Genomic DNA, 21635 nt, shown 5'->3' with positions numbered 1-21635 from the left:
TCACAGAAACCAGCCTATAACTTAGGAATTCCACCTGTCCTGCTGACTTCCCAGGGGCCAGTCTGGGGCAGAAGCAGGATAAGCCTGCCCAGTGCTACCAAGTGTGAGGGCCTATCTGGACGTGGTCAGTGGCTGCCCCAGGGCCCAACTTCTAACTCTTATCCACCATTGGGCACCACTTTGACCCAGGCCATCTCAACAAGCCAGAGAAAGCCCCTACCTAAGGAAGGAAGCAGGAGGCAGATCAGAGCTGTGACTTTTATGACGCACTTTATTTCCAAGACACTTAAAGCCCATTATGTCCTCTGGTTTTTACAGCAATTCTTCCTTTAGAGAAGGAATCATCGTCCAATTTAAATCCTCTGGATGAAAACAAAATCACTCACAACATAACTGATTTCCTCAGTGCCCCACTAGAGATGGCAAAGCTGGGGTCTGGATCCAGTTTCCTCTGAGTCCAGTTCCTATGACCTGTCCCAGTCACTGGATGCTGTCCTCTCACTTCTGAGCAGGCCCCGTGCCTTGAGGGGTGACAGGCCCGTTCTTCCTGCTTTCCTTCCCCTCTCTCTCCTCAGCAACTTCAGGCCCGAGGAACAGCACAGAGGCGGTGGCTGACTGGGGAGAGGGTCAGGCCCATTCTGAACTTCAGGCTTAACTCTTCATTGTCTGGAGGCCTGAAGGTAAATATTTGCAGAAGTGAGGTAAAAAAAATAAACAATTCAGTCCTCGCCAATTGTTCTCCAAGGCACATCCTCTTTCCTGAAAGACAATAAAGTTACCTGTTCAGGTGGTGTCTGTACCAGCAAGGACTGAAATATTTTATGACTTCTTGTAAAACCTGAGCAAAGGTGGGGCCTGTCAGCCTCTGGGTCTTTATGTATTCAGCTTGTTTGAGCACAGCCACCTGGGTTAACCAATGGAGAAGGAAATGGCAATTCACTCCAGTATTCTTGCCTGGAAAATCCCATGGATGGAAGAACCTGGCAGGCTACACTCCATGGGGCTGCAAAAAGTCAGACACGACTGAGCAACTAACGCACACACATACACACCTGGGTTAACCAAAGCTCAGTGAGCTAATTACACAATCGCACACTCCCAGCCTGCAGGGCTCAGACAGGTGAGGCACAGGTTGAAGGTGCAGGGTGTGCATGAGAGAAGTGAGGCCTGAGTTGGCCCAGCCACTAGCCTAACGTTGTTTAAAAATCCATTAGCAAACAATCACGACTAAAGCAGACAAAAAACCAAAATTCTAGGTAGTTTTTCTCAATTGTTAAAAGAAACTTTTGAAAAGTATAAGCAAGTAAATGTCAGATCAAGGTTTCTCAAGTACAAGGCATCTTCTCTCTACATCACAATTCCCTCTATTATGACTGGGAATCTCCCTGCCATGCAGGGCCGACCCCATATCATCCCACCTGTGTTCACCTGCTCCAGGCTTCCCTCCTCCCGCACTTGGGCTACAACACCCCACACTGGGCTCTACTCATCATCTCTCTTATGGGTGTTTTAATAACTTACTTTCTCCCTAAGAAAGAAAGAAAAAAAAAATTGTGAAACATATAAAGGCAAATTCAGACAAATTCAGACAAAACCCTTGTTATTATTAGACATATTTCCTCACTGTTGTAAGGATTCTCCTGCACACCGTCACTGGGATTACTCTCTGTAATTAATTCTGGGCATTGCTTCTGTTACTTGGTATTTTCCCTTTGTAATGGAACTTTCTTAGAAATAGTTAATGTAGCATGTCTCTATTTTGTCCTTGCCTGTAATGAGCTGTTGAGGAAATGAAATTAGAGAATTTCTGCAAAAGTGTTGAATAAATTAAAATATGCTTTAGAATCATATTGTTCTTAAATTGTTTTGTGCCTGTTTCCCAGTGCGTATCTAATTATCTCTGTTCCCCTCATCCTTATCTCTTTGTGTGTGTGTATGTGTGTGCTCAGTTGTGTCCAATTTTCCAGGCAAGAATACTGGAATGGGTTGCCATTTCCTACTCCGGGGATCTTCCTGACCCAGGCATGGAACCCGCATCTCTTGCATCTCCTGCTTTGGCAGGTGGATTCTTTACCACTGCACCACTTGGGAAGCCCCCTTATCTCTTTACCCATCACAAATAGTGCAATGAGGAGTTTTGTTAAAATAGTACCAGATCAGCTATATTGTAAATACCCAGGATTCTCCTAGAAGAATCCAGATATGACAAAACTAGACCCATGGAATCAGGAACCAGGGTTACAGTACTCGTTTCATCAGTACCCAGCTCTGGGCTATGAGTAAACCCTTTATTCTTACAGACCTGAACATGTCTCACTTGTCAAACATGTTAGATAATCGTTCTCCCAACTATATTACGTGGCTGGGTAAGGATACCAGGAAGACAGGAGATATGAATTATATGAATTTGCTTTTAAAATCATGAAAAGGAGGGCAACTTGATCTCACAGCTTCATCCTGGACTACAGGAAATGTGGACCTTCTCCTTGGTGCTTCCAATAACTGGCCATCATTAACTAACCAGGTCAATTACTTCATTAATAAAATGACAGAAATGACCTAGGGTTTTGGGGGAAAGTTCTTCATAATTTTATCTCCCATGATTCAGTGCATTAAAAAAATTTTTTTTGAAAAACGAGGACTCAGCCTCTTGCCTTTCATGAAGCTGTCTGCTGCTTTGTTGGATTGAAAGGGAAAAATTTAAATGAGGAAAAGAAAATACTAATTTGCAGTAACAGCTTTGCCATCTGCCCTGATAATATGCATGTGTCCTAATTCCACACCTGATCATCCTTTCCAGAGAAGGGAAGGAGCTCTCCACATTCCATCCCTTCAGGGAGGCTGTTTTTACAAAGTGCCAGATCAAGAATGAGGCAAAGCCACCGTGCTCCAGAGATGGCAGTGTGGAGAACACAAGACAGTGGTGTTGACTTTATAAGTCAGTGCGTTCTTCTATCTCTTGAAACCTTTTAAGCTGGCCTCACTCTGCCACAGCTGAGGAAATCCCCAAATTGCTTGCCTTCTCTCAATTGCATTCTCCTCAGCAAAAGGACAGATAGTGAGACCAACTATTTGCAAAAATGGCTCCAATTTCCCCCATCTCCCTGTACCCACATCACTGGCAACATGATTTCATAGCCCTTCCCATGAAAACTGTGCTACTTTCCCCTTCTCTTGAACTGGGGCCCATAGGTGACCGATGCTGGCCACCAGAAGGCAGTGGGAGTGATGGTCGCCAGTTCCCAGCCTGGCCCTTAGGAGGCACTGTGCGCTTTCCTCCCTCCTGGGGTCTTGGCTTCTACATGTACACCCGCTGGGCTAGATTGCTGGAGGAGGAAATTTGGAAAAGACCCCCATTGTCTCAGCTGAGGTCATCTTTCCTCAGTCTCCAGTCAGCTCAGCTCCCAAACAGGCAAGAGGACAAAGCTAAGTCGAGCTCCCAGCTCAAGTGCAGACTTGGGAGCAGTAATACACAGTAAAGCTATCGTTTTTCCAATAGTCACGCATGGGTGTAAGAGTGGGCACATAAAGAAGGCTGAGCGCTGAAGAACTGATGCTTTAGAACTGTGGTGCTGGAAAATACCCTTGCGAGTCCCTTGGACTGCAAGGGGATCAAACCGGTCAATCCTAAAGGAAATCAACTCTGAATATTTATTGGAAAGACTGTTACTGAAGCTGAAACTCCAACACTTTGAACATCTGATGCAAAGAGCTGACTCACTGGAAAAACCCTGATGCTGGGGAAGATTGAAGGTAAAAGGAGAAGGGGGATGGTAGACGATAAGATGGTTAGATAGCATCGCTGACTCAATTGATATGAATTCAAGCAAATTCTAGAAGATGCTGGGAAAGACTGAGAACAGGAGGAGAAGTGGGTGACAGGATGAGATGGTTGGATGGCATCATCGACTCAATGGACATGGGTGTGAGCAAACTCTAGGAGATAGTGGAGGACAGAGGAGCCTACTGTGCTACAGTCCACGGGGTCACAAAGAGCCAGACATAACTTAGCTACTGAACAACAACAACAATGATTGTTTTAAGTCATCTTTGTTATGCAGCAATATAGTACTTGATACATATGATATGAATTTGGTGAATCTTAAAATGGAAAGGCTTTAAGTGGGCAAGTAAATTACATTTTAACTATGCAAGAAGGAGCACTAGATGAGACACTTGAGAATAGGCCCCATTCTGACAATTCTTTGGGCACAAGATCTTGAATAAGAAACAGTCCTCTCTTATTCTTAGTTTCCTTACATTAAGAAATGAGATACTGATCCATTGCCTAACTATTAATAACTAGGCTGCTGTGAGGATTAAATGAGATAATTTCCTTGTAAATGAAGTCTATAATTAAAAGGGTATGTTATAACTCTCAATAGCAAAAAAAAAAAAAAAGCCACAAAAAAAAAACCAACTGTGAGTCAAGAATGATTAAAACGCATAAAATACACGTGAAACTTTGTCCTATAATAGGAAATCTGAAGCTCTTATAGACAGGAAGATTGAAAGGTATTTCTACATCTCATGTCTGGTTTCATGTTAGGAAGTGACTTGTCCAATGTAAAAGTGGTACAGAACCAGAGGAAGAAAGACACAGAAGATCTGTCAAAACCAGTTCAGATACACGCAGGACAGTGTCCTACAGCCTGGGCTCTGCATCACTTCTACACGGACAAATTCCAGTCCCTCCCTCTCTGTGCCTTTGTGGCATGATCAGCAAAATAATACTGTTGTAGAAAATCAATCTATATTTAATTTAAATCAGTGATAAGAAAACTACTATAAATTCCAGAGTGCCAACTCATTGTAATATTTAGTTACTGTTTTGGAGGGAGAGGCTGCTAGAAAGAGCACAGGCTTCAGTATTTGATAAACTTGGTCAACACTGAGTTCTAGTTCTGTCTTGTGACTTTTATGACTGCAGACACAGTAGTTGACCCTGCTAAGCTCCAGTTTCGTTCCATATCCCTAAACATGGTGAATAGAATATGAACTTTGTAAGGTTACAGTAGAACACAAGCTTTTTTACTTTTTATGATAATTAAATTTATTTTTTTAATTGAAGGACACTTGCTTTACAGAACTGGAACACACACTTTTTAAGATATTTTTTTTTTCTACTTCATTCATTATCATATCCTCAGGGCTGAATGTCTGATACATAATATATGCCCAGGAAACACTTAACAGAATTAAGAAATTGGAAATTTATTTGAAATGATCTCTGCAACCTACCTAACTTAATATGTGAAATATACTAAAATTTTTCTCACTCATTTTACAATGTTATAAATTAAAATACTCTTTTGGAACTGGCTGGTTTGGAAACCCAGGAGTTTTCACTGCACCTTCTTTCATACCTTTCAAATTGTATACCCTGTAAATGTATTGACTAGTTATTTAAAGAGTCATTAGAATTTAAAACAGTAAAAGGACTTCTTAGGGACCAGTGATAGAGTAGAATCCCATTTAGTTAAGCCTGCGGCACTTAGAGTCACTTGTGACGCCCATAATGAGAAGCAAGTAGCCCCTTTCCTTGCCCCTTCCTCATCCTCTCCTAGAACTGACTCTAGTTCTGTGTGAATGGGTTGCCCTAAAAAGATCTTTGAACATTTAAAACTGTAAGGAAGGCAAGTGTTCAACCTTCTCTCTGGGCGACAGGAAGGGTCTGAGCTCTTGTTTCAGCATTCTGGGGCCAGCACGATGTGAAGCTGAAATCTTCATCAGAGTCAAGCCAGGGCTTAGGAAGTAAAGGCTTGAGTCCTGGTGATGCTCCACCCAGGGAATCCTGAGGTGCAACCAACAGCAAGAGAGAGTCACTCTGGAGGGGACTCTACGGTGTGGACTGAACACTGTTGCCTGCCACTCTGGTGAACAATGAATGCTGCTCTCCACAGAGCCCTCAGTCACTGCAGCTGCCCCCAGTGCTGCGCTCTGAGTGGAATTCAGGATGGAAAAAAAAGAGGATGCTGGCTCTACAGTGTTAGGATGCACAAAAAGGAATAATTTCACTGAGCCCAGACTTTTGCATCTTCCCATAAAAAGAAAGGCACTAAAATCATTAACTTGAAATGTCTGGTCTTTTTTTGTGTGTGTGACTAGCAAAATCTTATGATGTTTGATTACATGTTTTTTTAATTTTTTCCCCCCAGCAAGAACTTCTAAGTATCCTGGTTCTTTCCTTACCTTTTGGAAACAGTCCCCAAGAGCTCTCTGAGAGACCACCTTCCTGGGATATAGTCTTCTGTAACACCCTGAATAAAAATTCTCAACTTTTAGGCTGAGTTTTTATTTTTCTGTTGAACCTGGAGACATGCCAACTAAAGCAAAACACCAGGGAGAAGAGGAGGGAAGGGCTGAGAGAGGGCCTCTGGGTTCCCACACTCATATTTCTCGATACTCACCTAATGAAAAAGGCAGAAAGGCTTCCCTTTTCTTAAACTGTCCATTCTCCAGAAAATGCTCCGGATTGAACGTGTCGGGCGTGGCCCACTCTGCGGGGTCCCTGTGCAGTGCAGTCAGGTTGGTCAGCACCATGGTGCCCTGGAGAAAGCAGAAGAGACCCAGGCAGGGATTGACCCACACAATCTATGTGTGCAGAGGGGCGGCAGTTCCCCGGGACTCCACACCAGGCTGACAGCACCCTGAACTCCCTCAGGCTCCCTGACCCACCACCTTCTGAGGCCAGCCCCTAGGACCCAGCTCTTCGCCATGGGACAGCTGACAATGATGGACTGAAATTGTCTGCCGGGAATTTGACCAGCGAAGTGTGACTGCTCTTAGTGCAAAATGGATCTCTGCAGAGACTTGGCAGTGTAGCACTTGGGAGGGAACACATTTGCATCAATTAGAGAATAGTGAGACATCTCCCATTTGCTTCCTTCCAATGTCTGGTCTGTTCTACAGAGGGTTTAATAATAGCATGAGGTCACTCAGCAAAAGGAACCACTGTTCTTCCAGATACTGAGCAAAAAACCTAGGCGTCTTCCATAATGCGTCCCTTTTCCCCATTCTTCCTTCAACCAATGCTTCAGCCAGGCTGGTCAATTTTTTGAAATTTCTCTTGATCCTGTTACTCCATTTTGTGTCCACCACTGCCACCTGATTCAGGCTACCACCTCGCTTGGCTATCCTCCTGTAATATCCCTGCCTATGCCCATATTCTCTCTTCCCCTTCAATGTGCTCTACATGATGAAAGCTGAGTTAGCTTTGAATAATATTTAACCATTTCACTCCTATCTACCCACCACACCTGGAACGTGATAGATACCCTTCAATAACTCCCATCACTCTTAGATGAAGGACACATCACCTGCTCCCTGTCTGAGTCACCCTCCTGCCTGCACTCCTACTACATCAAGCTTCTTTCAGTTTCTCAAACATGCCACATTTCCCCACTCACTTCTGTGCCTTTTTACATGCTGTTCACCTTTGCCTGGAACGTCCTTCCTTCCCATTTTGTCACTGAGTTAACTCTTAACCATCCTTTAGTCCTCTGTGCAAATATCACTTCCTTTGGGAAGTCCTCTCTGCCTGCTCCTGCTCCCACTCCTCATTGCAGCCAGCCTGCATCTTCCTAGAAACCAGTGATTTTTTTCCTTTGGATAGTTATCACAGTTGTACTTATAAACTTGCATGATTATTTTCTTCTGAGTTGTTCTCTGAGGTCTAAACATTTTAGGTGTTTAATGAACATCTGATGAATTAATAAAGAATAAGTGCTATTTTGAGAACTTTCTATAGTAAGCACAAGGTTAAATATTCTATTTAACCTTATATATATCCTAATATTCATGCATGACCTCATTACATGTTCATCTGTGAGATGTATTTAAATGCATTCTCACAGATAAAGATTTTAAAGCTCTGAGAGGTGGAATAAGATGCCCAGAGTCACAGGGTAGAAGGAGGTAGAAAAATGATTTGAATTAGGACATTTGACATCAAAGTTATGACCCCTCTACAACATAGCCAATGGGATCTTTTAATTTCCAGGATGATTTTTTAAGTCAACATTAATAATCAATGTCAGAACAAGTCTACTGATCTGGGATGGTTTCCTGGAGTTAACTGAATCGCCATAAAAATGCAAAGATCACCTGAGAAATAATTTAGACCTCAGCAAGAGTCAAACATGACTTAGCAACTAAACCACCACCACCAGCCTTCAACCACAAATGATCAATTAGCAAGAAAATATTAGGTTGGTGCAAAAGTAATTGTGGTTTTGCACTGCTGAATTTTGTCCTTTGACATTGGAATACATTCTTAAATGTGGTTATGTTATACATCATTTTCATGCACATTTCTTGCTTTATGTTTTTTTTTTTTTGCTAATGACTTATTACTTGCTGTGTATTTTCTATTTATTTTAGACTATGGAAATAATGTTAGACAAAAAGCAAATGTGAGCAATTTTCTTATGGGTCAGAGTGGGTCATAAAGCAGCAGAGACAACTTGCAGCATCAACAATGCATTTGGTCCAGGAACTGCTAATGAATATACAGTGCAATGGTGGTTCAAGAAGTTTTGCAAAGGAGACAAGTGAGAGTCTTGAAATGAGGAGTGGCTGGCCATTGGAAGTAGATGACTGTTGGAGAGCAATCATCTAAGCTGATCCTCTTACCACTATAAGAGAAGTTGCTGAAGAACTCAGTGTCAACCATTCTATGGTCACTTGGCATTTGAAGCAAATTGGAAACGTGAAAAAGCTTGATAAATAGGTACTTCACGAGTTGACCGCAAATAAAAAAAATCATCATTTTGAAGTGTCATCTTTGCTTCATCTACACAACAACAAACCATTTCTTAATTGAATGGTGATATGCGACAAAAAGTGGGTTTTATATGACAGGTGATGACCAGCTCAGTGGCTGGATCTAGAAGAAGCTCCAAAGCATTTCCCAAAGCCAAACTTGCACCGAAAAAATGTCAGTCACTGTTTGGTGGTCTGCTGCTTGTCTGATCCACTACAGCCTTCTGAATTCCAGCAAAAACATTACATTTGAGAAGCATGCTCAGCAAATCAATGAGATGCACTGAAAACTGCAATGTCTGCAGCTGGGATTAGTCAACAGAATGGGCCCGATTCTTCTCCATGACAACAACTGACTGCATGTTGCATACTTCAAAAGTTGAATGAATTGGGCTACAAAGTTTTGCCTCATCCACCATATTCACCGGCCCTCGGTAGCCAACCAACTACCACTTCCTCAAGTATGCTGTAACTTTTTGCAGGGAAAATGCTTCCATAACTAGTAAGAGGCAGAAAATGCTTGCCAAGAGTCCCAAAGGTCAGATTTTTACACTACAGGAATAAGCAAACTTATTTCTCATTGGCAAAAATGTGTTGACTGTAATGGTTCCTACTTTGATTAATAAAGATGTGGTTGAACCTAGTTCACTTTAGTTCAGTTCATTTACTCAATCGTGTCCAACTCTTTGCAACCCCATGGACTGCAGCACACCAGGCCTCCCTGTCCATCACCAACTCCTGGAGTTTTACCCAAACTCACGTCCACTGAGTCAGTGATGCCATCCAACCATCTCATCCTCTGTTGTCCACTTCTCCCACTTTCAATCTTTCCCAGCATCAGGGTCTTTTCAAATGAGTCAGTTCTTCGCATCAGGTGGCCAAAGTATTAGAGTTTCAGCTTCAACATCAGTCCTTTCAATGAATATTCAGGACTGATTTCTTTAGGATAGACTAGTTGGGTCCTCTTGAAGTCCAAGGGACTCTCAAGAGTCTTCCCCAACACCACAGTTCAAAAGCATCAATTCTTCGGTGCTCAGCTTTCTTTATAGTCCAACTCTCACATCCATACATGACCACTGGAAAAACCATAGCCTTGACCAGATGGACCTTTGTTGGCAAAGTAATGTCTCTGCTTTTTAATATGCTGTTTAGGTTGGTTATAACTTTTCTTCCAAGGAATAAGCGTCTTTTAACTTCATGGTTGCAATCACCATCTGCAGTGATTTTGGAGCCCCCCCAAATAAAGTCTGCCACTGTTTCCCCATCTATTTGCCATGAAGTGATGGGACCAGATGCCATGATGTTAGTTTTCTGAATGTTGAGCTTTAAGCCAACTTTTTCACTCTCCTCTTTCACTTTCATCAGGAGGCTTTTTAGTTCCTCTTCTAAGGGTGGTGTCATCTGCATGTCTGAGGTTATTGATATTTCTCCTGGCAATCTGGATTCCAGCTTGTGCTTCATCCAGCTCAGCATTTCTCATGATGTACTCTGCATAGAAGTTAAATAAGCAGGGTGACAATATACAGCCTTGACGTACTCCTTTTCCTATTTGGAACCAGTCTGTTGTTCCATGTCCAGTTCTAACTGTTGCTTCCTGACCTGCATACAGATTTCTCAAGAGGCAGATCAGGTGGTCTGGGATTCCCATCTCTTTCAGAATTTTCCACAGTTTATTGTGATCCACACAGTCAAAGGCTTTGTCATAGTCAATAAAGCAGAAATAGATGTTTTCCTGGAACTCTCTTGCTTTTTTGATGATCCAGTGGATGTTGGCAATTTGACCTCTGGTTCCTCTGCCTTTTCTTAAAGCCTAGTTACAATGATTTGAGCCTAGTTACCATGATTTAAAATTCATGGTCAAAATAGCAATTACATTTGCACCAAACTAATACAGTAAAGCAATCATGGCAGGAATAGCTGCTATTCCTGGTGGTGACTAAGGGGTGGACAATGCAGAATTTCCTTTGGCTTTGCCTTGAGATTGTCCCCAGGTACAACACACACAGAGCAATTTAGACAGACTAGAATGGATCCACAGAGGCTCACCAAGGTTGTGAGAAAGGGAACTGTATATGTGCAGTGCACAGAGCGGACACTAGGCGGCACAGGAGAGCTGTCACCTGCGATCCTCGCGGGGCGGGGTGGGCCGAGTGAGAGCAGAATGTCCTTTGGGAGGACAGGGAATTTAATGGGGACCCACTGAGAAATGGGTCCCCATTAAATTCAATCGGAAAAGGCAATGGCACCCCATTCCAGTACTCTTGCCTGGAAAATCCCATGGACGGAGGAGTCTGGTAGGCTGCAGACCATGGGGTAGCGAAGAGTCAGACATGACTGAGCAACTTCACTTTCACTTTTCACTTTTATGCCCTGGAGAAGGAAACGGCAACCCACTCCAGTGTTCTTGCCTGGAGAATCCCAGGGATGGGGTAGCACAGAGTCGGACACGACTGAAGTGACTTAGCAGCACTGAGAAATGTTTCGGGGAGACTCTTTTAAAATCAAAGGAAAACAACTCCTGTGGAGAGATCATGGTGTAGTACAAAAAAAGATGAGCCTGGGAATCAGAAAAGTTCCGTTTCTGGAACCCAACTCTTGTGCCTATAGCTGAGAGGTTAATTAATTACTCTCCAAGCCCTGGCTTTCAGATTTATAAAATTAGATAACGGAATTATTCTAAGGACTGATTCAGACATTTTGAAATAACATATATAGTCCGCAGTACATAATCACTGCTTAAAAAGCATTGGTTCCTCCTTCCTCTCCTATTCTGATATTTAATACTGGACATACTTGGATTGACTTCCTTTGTGAGGCAGTGCCAATAAGGGTCTGTAAGTCAAAGATAAACAACACACACACACACACACACACACATACCTGTGGGGATAGTATGTTAGAAACACCAGAATGAATGTGATGTTGGTTCAGGTGGTCTCAAAAGTCCCTCATTTTTCAACATTCCAGTACTGCAAAGCACAGTTGTCTAAAATAAGCCTAGCAGGTCTCTATCTTGTGAGAAACACTCCCAAGGCAAAGGAAAGGACCTCATGACAAAGTCTGAGCCTGAGAACTGCTGCCTTCTGTATCCCCACACAGATTCACAGCTCACATCACAGAGTAGAACAATGAGAAACCCCATGCAAAGAAAAGCCTGGTTCTGCCTAATCACAGCTGACTTAGGAATCTTCCCCCTCCTCTAAAACACCTGTTAACATCCAGTTGAACTAACTTTCTAAGCTCACACTTAGGGAACAAAACTAGTATTTCATCAGGCATAATATATTTCTCTTCCCATGTAAGTAACTCTCTAGAATAAGAATGCTTTTCCAATTGAGACATTCCCACCATTTACAAATATGAGCTTGGAGATCTGAGGCTGTTGGTGTGAGCCCCTAACTACCTTGGGCAGGTGGTATCCGGCCAGGGTGGTGTCCACTGTTACCTCCCTGGGCACGTTCAGAGGGAGGATGTTCCCCATTCTCTGCACCTCGTGGATGACAGCGTTGGTGTAGGGCATGGACTCTCGCGCAGCCATGCTTGGTTGTCGTGACTCGCCAAGCACCTTATCGATTTCAGCTTGGACTTTTTCTGGAAAAGCACAGGAGGTTTCATTATTCTATTTTTCTATAACTTTCCTAGAGGCCAGTTAAGCTAAGGAATGGGATAACCAGAATGAAAAATGCTAAAGGAGTACATTAAGGCTATATAGCATCACCCCTGCTTATTTAACTTAAATTCAGAGTACATTATGTGAAATGCTGGGCTGGATGAAATTAACTTTGAATATTCATTCGAAGGAATGACACTTAAGCTCTAGTGTTTTGGCCACTTGATGCAAAGAGCTGACTCACAGAAAAGACCCTGATGCTGGGAAAGATTGAGGGCAGGAAGAGAAGTGAGCGACAAAGGATGAGATGGTTAGATGGCATCACTGACTCAATGGAAATGAGTTTGAGCAAACTCCAGTAATAGTGAGGGACAGGAAAGCCTGGTGTGCTATAATCTATGGGTGGCAAAGACTTGGACACGGCTCAGCGATTGAACAACAAAATGACTAAAGCTATAGTAGGGTCTCTGGACAACCTCCTCAGGGAGGTATGTGAGTGGGAAGTGGGCCCTGGTGTGAGACAAATCTGGTGGCAAATTCTTGCTCAATCCTAGTCCTGCGGCAAGGTCCTGGAGCTCTTTGAGCCTCTGGTTTCTCTTCTTATTAGTGAGGATGAATCAAGTTTCACCTTTAGGAAATTTTCAATTTACATGAACTGATTTAGGGAAGCATCCAACAACAACAAAACCCTGTTAACTATGCCCCAATATTTGTTTTCCTCTTTTTCTACAGTAATAAATATTTGATCTGGATACCTGATTCCTCAGCTAAAGACTACATTTCCCAGATCCCCTTGTGACTAAGTTCTGGCCAAGAGAGTGTAAGTAGAGGGAATGTTTAATACTTGGAACATGCCCTAAAAGGAAAGGCATGTGCTTCCTCCTCCTCCCCTTCCTGCTGGTGGAAAGGCAGCCATAGAGGTGAGCCATCTGTGAGTCCCAACAAGGGTGCCATTCTAGATACAACAGAGTAACACATGGAAAGCAGTTTAGACCCCAAGGGTTCTGCAGAGTCTAGCTTAAGAGTTTTTGAATTGAAAGAAAAAGAAACTTTCTTTTCTTACTGAACATTTAGAAACTTTTAAAATTGTGGTAAAATACACATAATATATAACTTACTTATCTTAGCCACTTTAAAGTGTGTGGTTAAATAATGTTAAGAATATTCACATCCTTGTACAACCAATCTGCAGAAATTTTTGTCTTGCAAAGCCAAAACTATACTCACTGAACCAGAACTCCCATTTGCACTAACTCCAGGTTCTAACCCTGGAGTCTAACAACCACCATTTTACTTTTGCTTTCTATGAGTTCAACTGTTCCAGATTCCTCAGATGAACAGAATCATATAGTTTGTTCTTTTTGATTGGATTACTGAGTTTAGCATAATGTCCTTAAAGTTCACCATGTTGCATGTGTCAAAATGTTTCATTTTTAAGGGTTAATATTTCATTGCATTCCACATTTTGCTTATCCATTCATCCACTGATAAGACACTTGGGTTGTATCCACTTTTATGCCATCTTGCTGCTGCTGCTGCTGCTGCTAAGTCGCTTCAGTTGTGTCCGACTCTGTGCGACCCCATAGACGGCAGCCCACTAAAGAACACTGGAGTGGGTTGCCATTTCCTTCTCCTTACGCCATCTTAAGCCATTATTATTTTGGAGCCTTTTATAGGGAAGCTATAACTATATCCTAACTAGGTGGCTTTTAAACTTAAAGAAAACCCTGTAATTCACAGTTCTTTAGTTGCTAAATCCTGTCTGACCCTTGTGACTCCATGGACTGTAGCCCACCAGGCTCTTTGGTCCATGGAATTGCCCAGGCAAGAATACTGGAGTGGGTTGCCATTTCCTTCTCCAGGGGATCTTCCCAACCCAGGGATAGAATTTGCATCTCCTGCATTTGCAGGTGGATTCTTTACCACTGAGCCATCAGGGAAGCCCATAATTCACAAATAAGTGCATTTTACAAGTACTCAGGGCACATAAACAAAAATAAACACACACATATAAAACAAACATTTATTCATCTATTTCAGGAAAGAAAGTTTCATGAAAAAGCATTATCCTTAGTACACAGAAAGCACTCTGATTTTACTAATCTATTTTTTTTTTTTAATTTAGGGCAAAAAGTTGGTCTTGATTTCCTAAATTGACTCTATGTCCTATTAATGAACTTTTACCCACAGTTTGCAAAAATTTATCACAATAGTTTCTATCCTACATGTGCTTAAGCTGTTGGGGGAGCAGCTAGAAAATGAAAAATTATTCTAACAGTCACTGTCCTTGAAAGGACTACAGTCTCTGGAGAAGATATATAAATAACATGTTATAAGCAAACTAATGGAGGTTAATTAGGTCATCTTTAAAGAAAGGCAATGCTAGTATTTTCCCAGAAGTGTGGAGAAACACTTGGAAGCTATCTTGAGTAGACTCTTCAAGCATAGCTAAGGGTTTACTGTATAGAGAAATTAAGGAAATACATTCTTGATTATTCTTCTAGGGAACAGCAGGTGTGATGGTCCAGAGGCACAAATAAGGACAGTGAAATTAAATGACCTGTGACTTCCCGAAGCCCCTATGCAGGCTGGACAGGTAGAAAAGAGGCACAGCAGAGCTCATGATATACCAGACAAAGGACTGTGAGCACTGTCCACAGGGTGCTGGAAAACACTACTTGTAAAGGATGGAAGACTGCTACCAGATTTCATATGTGAGTGGGATGGAGCTCCTTCCTGGAACTCACCACAATGGCAGTGGACTTCACTGTTTTCCCCACTGGACAGTGAGTTTCCTGAGGGCAGGGGCTCTCTGTTATATCTGTGTTATGTGGACCCATCCCAATTCTGGCAGAAAACTGAAGCAGGCGCCCGTTCTCAAGTCCACCTGTCTTACCTATCTCTCCATCCTACCATGCTATCCTCTGGCCTTATTATTGGACAGTGTTCCAGGAGGCCCCATTCTTTTTTTCTTTTTTCCTTTAAAAAATTATTTATTTTTAATTGAAGGATAATTGCTTTATAGTATTGTGTTGGTATCTACCAAACATCAACATGAATTAGCCATAGGTTTACCCATGTCCCCCCACACCTGAACATCCCTCCCACCACCCTCCCATCTCAACTATCTAGGTTGTTACAGAGCCCCAGTTTGAGTTTGCTGTGTCATGCAGCAAATTCCTATTCCATTGGGTATCTATTTTCATATGGTATTGTATATTTCCATGTTACTCTCTCCACATATCCCACCCTCTCCTTTCTCCCCTCCCAGCCATGTCCATAATCTGTTCTCAATGTCTGTGTCTCCACTGCTGCTCTCCAAATAGGTTCATCAGAACCATCTTTCTAGATTCCATATATATGCATTAGCATATGACATTTTTCTCTTTCTGACTTACTTCACTCTGTATAATAGGCTCTAGGTTCATCCACCTCATTAGGACTGACTCAAATGCATTCCTTTTTGTGGCTGAGTAATATTTCATTGTATATATATACCACAGCTTCTTTATCCATCCATCTGTTGATGGACATCTAGGTTGCTTCCATGTCCTAGCTGTTGTAAATAGAACTGCAATGAACACTGGGGTACACGTGTCTTTTCCAATTTTGGTTTCCCCAGGGTGTATGCCTAGTGATGGGACTATTGGGTCATATGGTGGCTTTATTCCTAGTTTTTTAAGGAATCTCCGTACTGTTCTCCATAGTGGTTGTATCAGTTTACATTCCCACCAACAGCACAGGAGGCTTCCCTTTTCTCTATACCCTCTCCAGCTTTTATAGTTTGTAGATTTTTCGATGATGGCCATGCTGACCAGTGTGAGGTGATATCTCATTGTAGTTTTGATTTGCATTTCTCTAATAATGAGCATTCTTGACCATTTTTTCAGGGGTTTGTTAGCCATCTGTAAGTCTTCTTTGGAAAAATGTCTGTTTAGGTCTTTTGCCCACTTTTTGATTGGATTTTTGCTTTTCTGTTATTGGTTTGTATGAGCTGCTTATATATTTGAAATTAATCTTTTGTCAGTTGTTTCATTTGCTATTATTTTTTTCCGATCCTGAGGGTTGTCTTTTCACCTTGTTTATAGTTTCCTTTGCTGTGAAAAAGCTTTTAAGTTTAATTAGGCCCCCACTTTTTAATTTTCGTTTTGATTTCCATAACTCTAGGAGGTGGGTCATAGAGTACCTTGCTGTGATTTGTGTCATAGAGTGCTCTGCCTATGTTTTCCTCTAAGAATTTGATAGTTTCTGGTCTTACATTTAGGTCTTTAATCCATTTTGAGTTTATCTTTGTGTATGGTGTTAGGAAGGTTGTAATGTCATTCTTTTACACGTAGCTGTCCAGTTTTCCCAGCAGCACTTATTGAAGAGAGCTTCTTTGCCCCATTTGTATATTCTTGAGGAAGCCCCATTATGACCCAGCCCAGGCCCACCCACTCAAGTGCTCACCTTGGATTTCGGGGTTCAGGGCCATGTAGAGCAGCCCCCAGCGCAGGGTGGTTGAAGTTGTCTCTGTTCCAGCAAAAAAGAGGTCCAGGGTGCTGTAGATAAGGTTTTCTTCATGGAAACTTGAAGCAGCACTGCCCTTATGCTAGAAAGCACAGTGATTATTGGTTTATTGAGACGGTTCTTAGTTGCCACAACACATGGGCTTCATCCTAAAGAGAACATGAAGGAGAAACTGCTCCAGGAGAAATAACTTTCCCTTTGGCTGTCTCATGAGGCAGAGATTTGTTACTGGAATATCATCGCCCCTAGGGCTGGAAGCTTTTGCTAGTTTTGGTGGACAAAAAAGACAACTAATTTTTACACCCATAATTAGGCAGAATCTATTATTACACTGGCAAACAGCCTTGGGTTCCAATATTAGCGACACCATTCACCATTTCTATAACTTGAGCAAGTTAATAAAACTTTCTGAGTTTCAGATTCCTGTTCCACAAAACAGACATAACAATACTCACCTCTTAAGCTGGAATTATGAATTATGTGAGTAGGAAAGGGCACATATCAATTCTCAACAAATGTTTGTACCAATAACAGAAATAATAACTGAATTTCCCTAAAGTACAATAATTTTCACATCTCCCCATTAATCTTTACCTTTCAGGTTAAACTTTTCTGATTCCAACAGTCATTTCTCATGGCACTCCAGCATCTTTACCACCTTCCTTCAATGTGTCAATGTTCCTCCCTGTGTGGTCCCATACCTGCATATCTTATAGCAAGTGAACTCTCCTCCTCATAAGAGAAATCAATGTTTCTATTAATGTTATCACAATAAGGTGAAACAAGAGAGGAGTTGGAAAGAAATCCATTCTGCTAACTCTGGGAATGAATGATCTGATGGGTCAAAATAATCTGATGGGTCAAACATATCACCAATGCAGTGATACGTTTACCAGAGGGATGACTATGGCAAAGGTTTTACATCCCATTTGACTTTTTTCCTGCTTTTTTCCTATAGTAATATTGAAAAGTGGATGACATAGAGATGAGGGAGGAAGGCAAATGTCTCTCCCATCTGAGGCTAAATTCTGGCATCTGACTCAGATTTACCTGTGTTCTGCAATGGGGAGCTGGGGGAAGGGGTAGGAAGGAGACTGGGCATTGGTCCAACTAATAATGAAATAATACTTTTATCCCTTGTACATACAGGTCCTTCAGATATGGGTAGAGAATGTATTATGAAAAGGCAGTATTTGGTCTTTCTAAAGTCCTTAAGCCAAATACTGTTAAACCTCTGTCTTTATTTCTAATTGTCCCATCAATTTTGAGTTAATGCTATTCCTACATTCTTTGAAGTACTGCCTCTATTTTTTCTCCCCTGTGGTAGGCTGAAAAATGACCCACAAAGAAATGTATGTCCTTAACTCTAGAATCTGTGAATTTTATATGGCAGACAGAACTCTGTAGATATATTGAAATAAGGCTCTTGATGGGAAAATTTTCTGGATTATCCCAGTGGGCCCAATATAATCATAAGAGTCTTTAGAAGAGGGAGGCAAGAAAGTCATGAAGAGCAGATGTGAAGATAGTGGCAGAAAAAAATGCTATATTGATGGCTTTGAAGATGGAGGAAGGGGTCACGAGTCATTCAAGGAGTAAAGGCAGCCTGTAGACTCTGGAAAAGTCCATCACTAGTTTCTTCCCCTAGAATCTTGAAAGAGCCAGTATTGCCCACACCTTGACTTGATAAATGTTGGTTGTTTTAAGCCACCAAGTTTGTGGTGACTTCTTACACCAGCAATAAGATTATTAGAATCCCTTCATTTGGTCTTTAAGGACAATACTCAGGAAAAAACTCAGGTTTCCTCACTTTTTCTGTCTCCTGGAAGTAAGCATCAATGAAATCTCTTGCTTCAGTAGGATTCCAATCTCTCTTGTGGTTTTCAATCATACGGGCAACAAACATTTTCAGTTTCCCCCAGTTACTGAAGAGCATTTGGTGTGGACCCGGAAGGAAGTTCATTATCCTTGGAAAGACATTGTAGAGCTGATGGAACAAATAAAACCGTCATGGAGAAAAGGGGGTGACATTTTTCTACTTCTTAAGATAAGTCCATAGGGTTGCAAATTGTTGAACATGAGAGCAACTGAACAACACGCCAACGAAACCATATTCTTTTTCTATCTCTTTTATTTACTTACATTTAATCCTTTGAGTCAACCTTGACTCTTCTCTCTCTCAACCCTCTTCTTTCGTCTCTGCCAAAGCATTTCAACCCTCCATCCAAAACATGACACTTCAGACCAATTTTCACCGCTTCATCTGCTTTGTCATCCTAGTACAAAGTACTAACATTTTTTATCTGGATGCTGTAAAGTCTACAACAGGTTTCCTGATTCTCTCCTTAACCCCCTTCTCAGCCTATCTTCCACTGAGCTGCCACAGAGATCATTTAACAGTTTAATGAGATCATTTCACTTTTTGACTCTCAATTCTCCAATGACGTCCCAAGACATTTAGACAGATTCTACATCATTCTCCTGGCCTGGAGCTCTACATGATCTGGCCCTCACCCTCCTGTCGCCTCCTCTCCTATCACTCCCTGCCATCTTGCTCTCTCTTACTCTTTCCAGTCCGGCCCCATTGGTCTCTGTGCAAACATAAAAAAAAATGTTCTTGTTTAGGACTTTGTATGTGCTATTTCTTTCATCTAGAATGGTTTTCCTCTGAAATCTGTGTAACTCCAGTTCCTTAATGTGCTGCTCAAATGTCACCTACTTGGATCTGTCTTAGCTGATGATCCTACAATTAGCAGCACTTCTGAAACTCTCTTTCCATTCCTTTATTTTGTTTTATATTTTTCCGTGATAACTGTCATTAGTATGTGTGTGTATATATATTTGTGTGCATTTGTAAAATATGTATGTTTATCTATGTATATGTATCTAACTATGTATCTACATTCCTATGTATCTAAATATTTATGGTAAACACATACATGTATTTATTTGTCCTCACTATGAGGTAAGCTCCATGTGGGTAAAATATATTTTACTGAAATACAGTAGTTTTTGTATATATTTTTCCTAATAATATATGGTAGAAAATAGATAGCATAAGGTAATGGAAAGTTGCCTAGATTTCAAATGTGATAGGTATGGGTTTGACAATTAGCTCTGTTTCTTTCTAGCTATAGTACTTTGCTAATGGTAGTAATAATGGTGTGGTCTATATCTACCTAAACTAGCTGCTAATGGGGGCAAAGGTTATTTTCACGATCAAATGACATGAGATCCATACCACACTTAACACAGAGCCAGTGGAACACTATGTGGATTTGTTTACACATTCCCATATCTGCTTGCATACATCAGGATAATCCATTTCATCTTTAAAGAACTGTTGTAAAAAAAAAAAAATTAACTGAGATAAAGTATGTATAGCTGTCCACCAAAGTGTCTGGTCTACTTTGGATCTCTAAGAAATGCTTTCCACCCCTGCCCTATTGCCTCCTCCTAACCTCCCAGGATTTCTGTTCCTTAGGAACAGTCAGCCTGGTATTCACTGAAGTCCCATTACTGAGCTCAATTTTCCAGTAATTAGTGCATATGTGAGCAGTAGCGTCTAACTCTTTGTGAACCCGTGGACTGTAGCCCGCCAGGCTCCTCTGTCCACGGGATTTTCCAGGCAATAATACTGGAGTGGGTTGCCATTTCCTCCTCTAGGGGATCTTCTCAATTCATCTTCAGTGTCACCTGTATTGGCAGGTAGATTTTTTTTTTTTTTTTTTTCACCACTGAGCCACCTGGGAAGCCCTCTTTGTCTACAGTCAATGTTCAACAATGTTACATAAAACATCAAATTCAACAGACTGACTTCAGACATGTTTGTCAATTTTAAACGGTTGTGTTAGCTTAAGAAGAAAATAAATGGAAGAACCCATCTCTGTCTGACCTGAGCTCAGTGTCCTTCTCCACGGCAGGAAGTAAGAACTGCCTCACCTGGCACCACATTGTTGTCTCTAGGTAGGTGACCGCATCCAGCAGCCTCAGCAGCTCCTGGAACTGATCATCCTGGTAGTCAAACCGCTCCCCAAAGGTGATGGAGCAAATAATATTGGAAACTGCATTGTTGATCTTGAAGTGAGGGTTGAAAGGCTGTCCTGGAAGCAGAAGAAGAGATAGAGACTTCAGATTGGTTTGTTCCTATTTTCCAGAGTATATTCTACGTGGCATATAGCACACTGACTACAGAACTGTATCTGAAACTGTGGTCCCAGCACCCTACACAGGTCTGACACACAGCAAGTACTCAGTCAATGCCTGGAGGTCCAACTGATGACCAGGATTTAAAACCAATAATGAGTTTTATACCCATCTTTTTCTTAACACTCAAGTTCTATAACGGCAGTTCACGGTTAGCTGTTCACTGTTAGTCCCTAAGCACCCAACACAGTCCTGGGCTTAGGACAGACATGTAGGTATTGATAAGCATCTGGTTAGTGAAAGCATGAACCACGGTCCCTGCACCTGTCCTAGGACCTGCTCACCGTTCTCCTCTCCTATTGTCTGGATGAGGTAGGCAGCTTCTTCCTGTATCTGTTCCTCTAAGCTTTTCCTTCCTAAACCAAAGTTCCTCAGAGCTGTCAGGGAGAATCTTCTTTGCTCTTTCCATATGTGGCCATTGGACATGATCAAGCCTGGGGAAAACAAAGCCAACATTATGAAAAGAAAGTCAACAAGACCCATGAGGAACAATGTATCAGATGGAAGGAAGGGGAAGGGCTTTTAGGTGTTTGAAACTATTCAGAGA

At 41.8% G+C, this 21635-nt stretch overlaps 1 protein-coding gene across 3 annotated transcripts in view; it reads right to left on the bottom strand.

Moving 5' to 3' along the window:
- Positions 1-253: 253 nt before the first annotated feature.
- LOC133041272 (cytochrome P450 2J2-like) overlaps positions 254-21635 on the bottom strand; it is a 36839-nt gene continuing 15457 nt past the window's right edge. The window contains exons 3-10 of one of the 3 annotated variants that reach the window (XR_009689207.1): positions 21373-21522; positions 20825-20985; positions 18693-18869; positions 16823-16964; positions 12167-12354; positions 6411-6549; positions 780-904; positions 254-674 (exon numbers count right to left, since the gene is read on the bottom strand). Coding sequence is in view for 2 of the 3 variants with exons in the window: in XM_061121735.1 (XP_060977718.1) it covers positions 581-759; positions 6411-6549; positions 12167-12354; positions 16823-16964; positions 18693-18869; positions 20825-20985; positions 21373-21522 (1136 nt within the window). In the remaining variant the exon portion in view is untranslated. Of the gene's footprint in view, positions 760-779; positions 905-6410; positions 6550-12166; positions 12355-16822; positions 16965-18692; positions 18870-20824; positions 20986-21372; positions 21523-21635 lie in introns of all 3 variants that reach the window. The other 2 variants (XM_061121735.1, XM_061121736.1) reach the window with 2 other exon arrangements.

Source organism: Dama dama, chromosome 20, assembly GCF_033118175.1.
Source record: "Dama dama isolate Ldn47 chromosome 20, ASM3311817v1, whole genome shotgun sequence".
Lineage (NCBI taxonomy): Eukaryota > Metazoa > Chordata > Mammalia > Artiodactyla > Cervidae > Dama > Dama dama.
The sequence above is the reverse complement of the archived record's forward strand: the minus strand, read 5'-3'. Positions and strand labels throughout refer to the sequence as shown.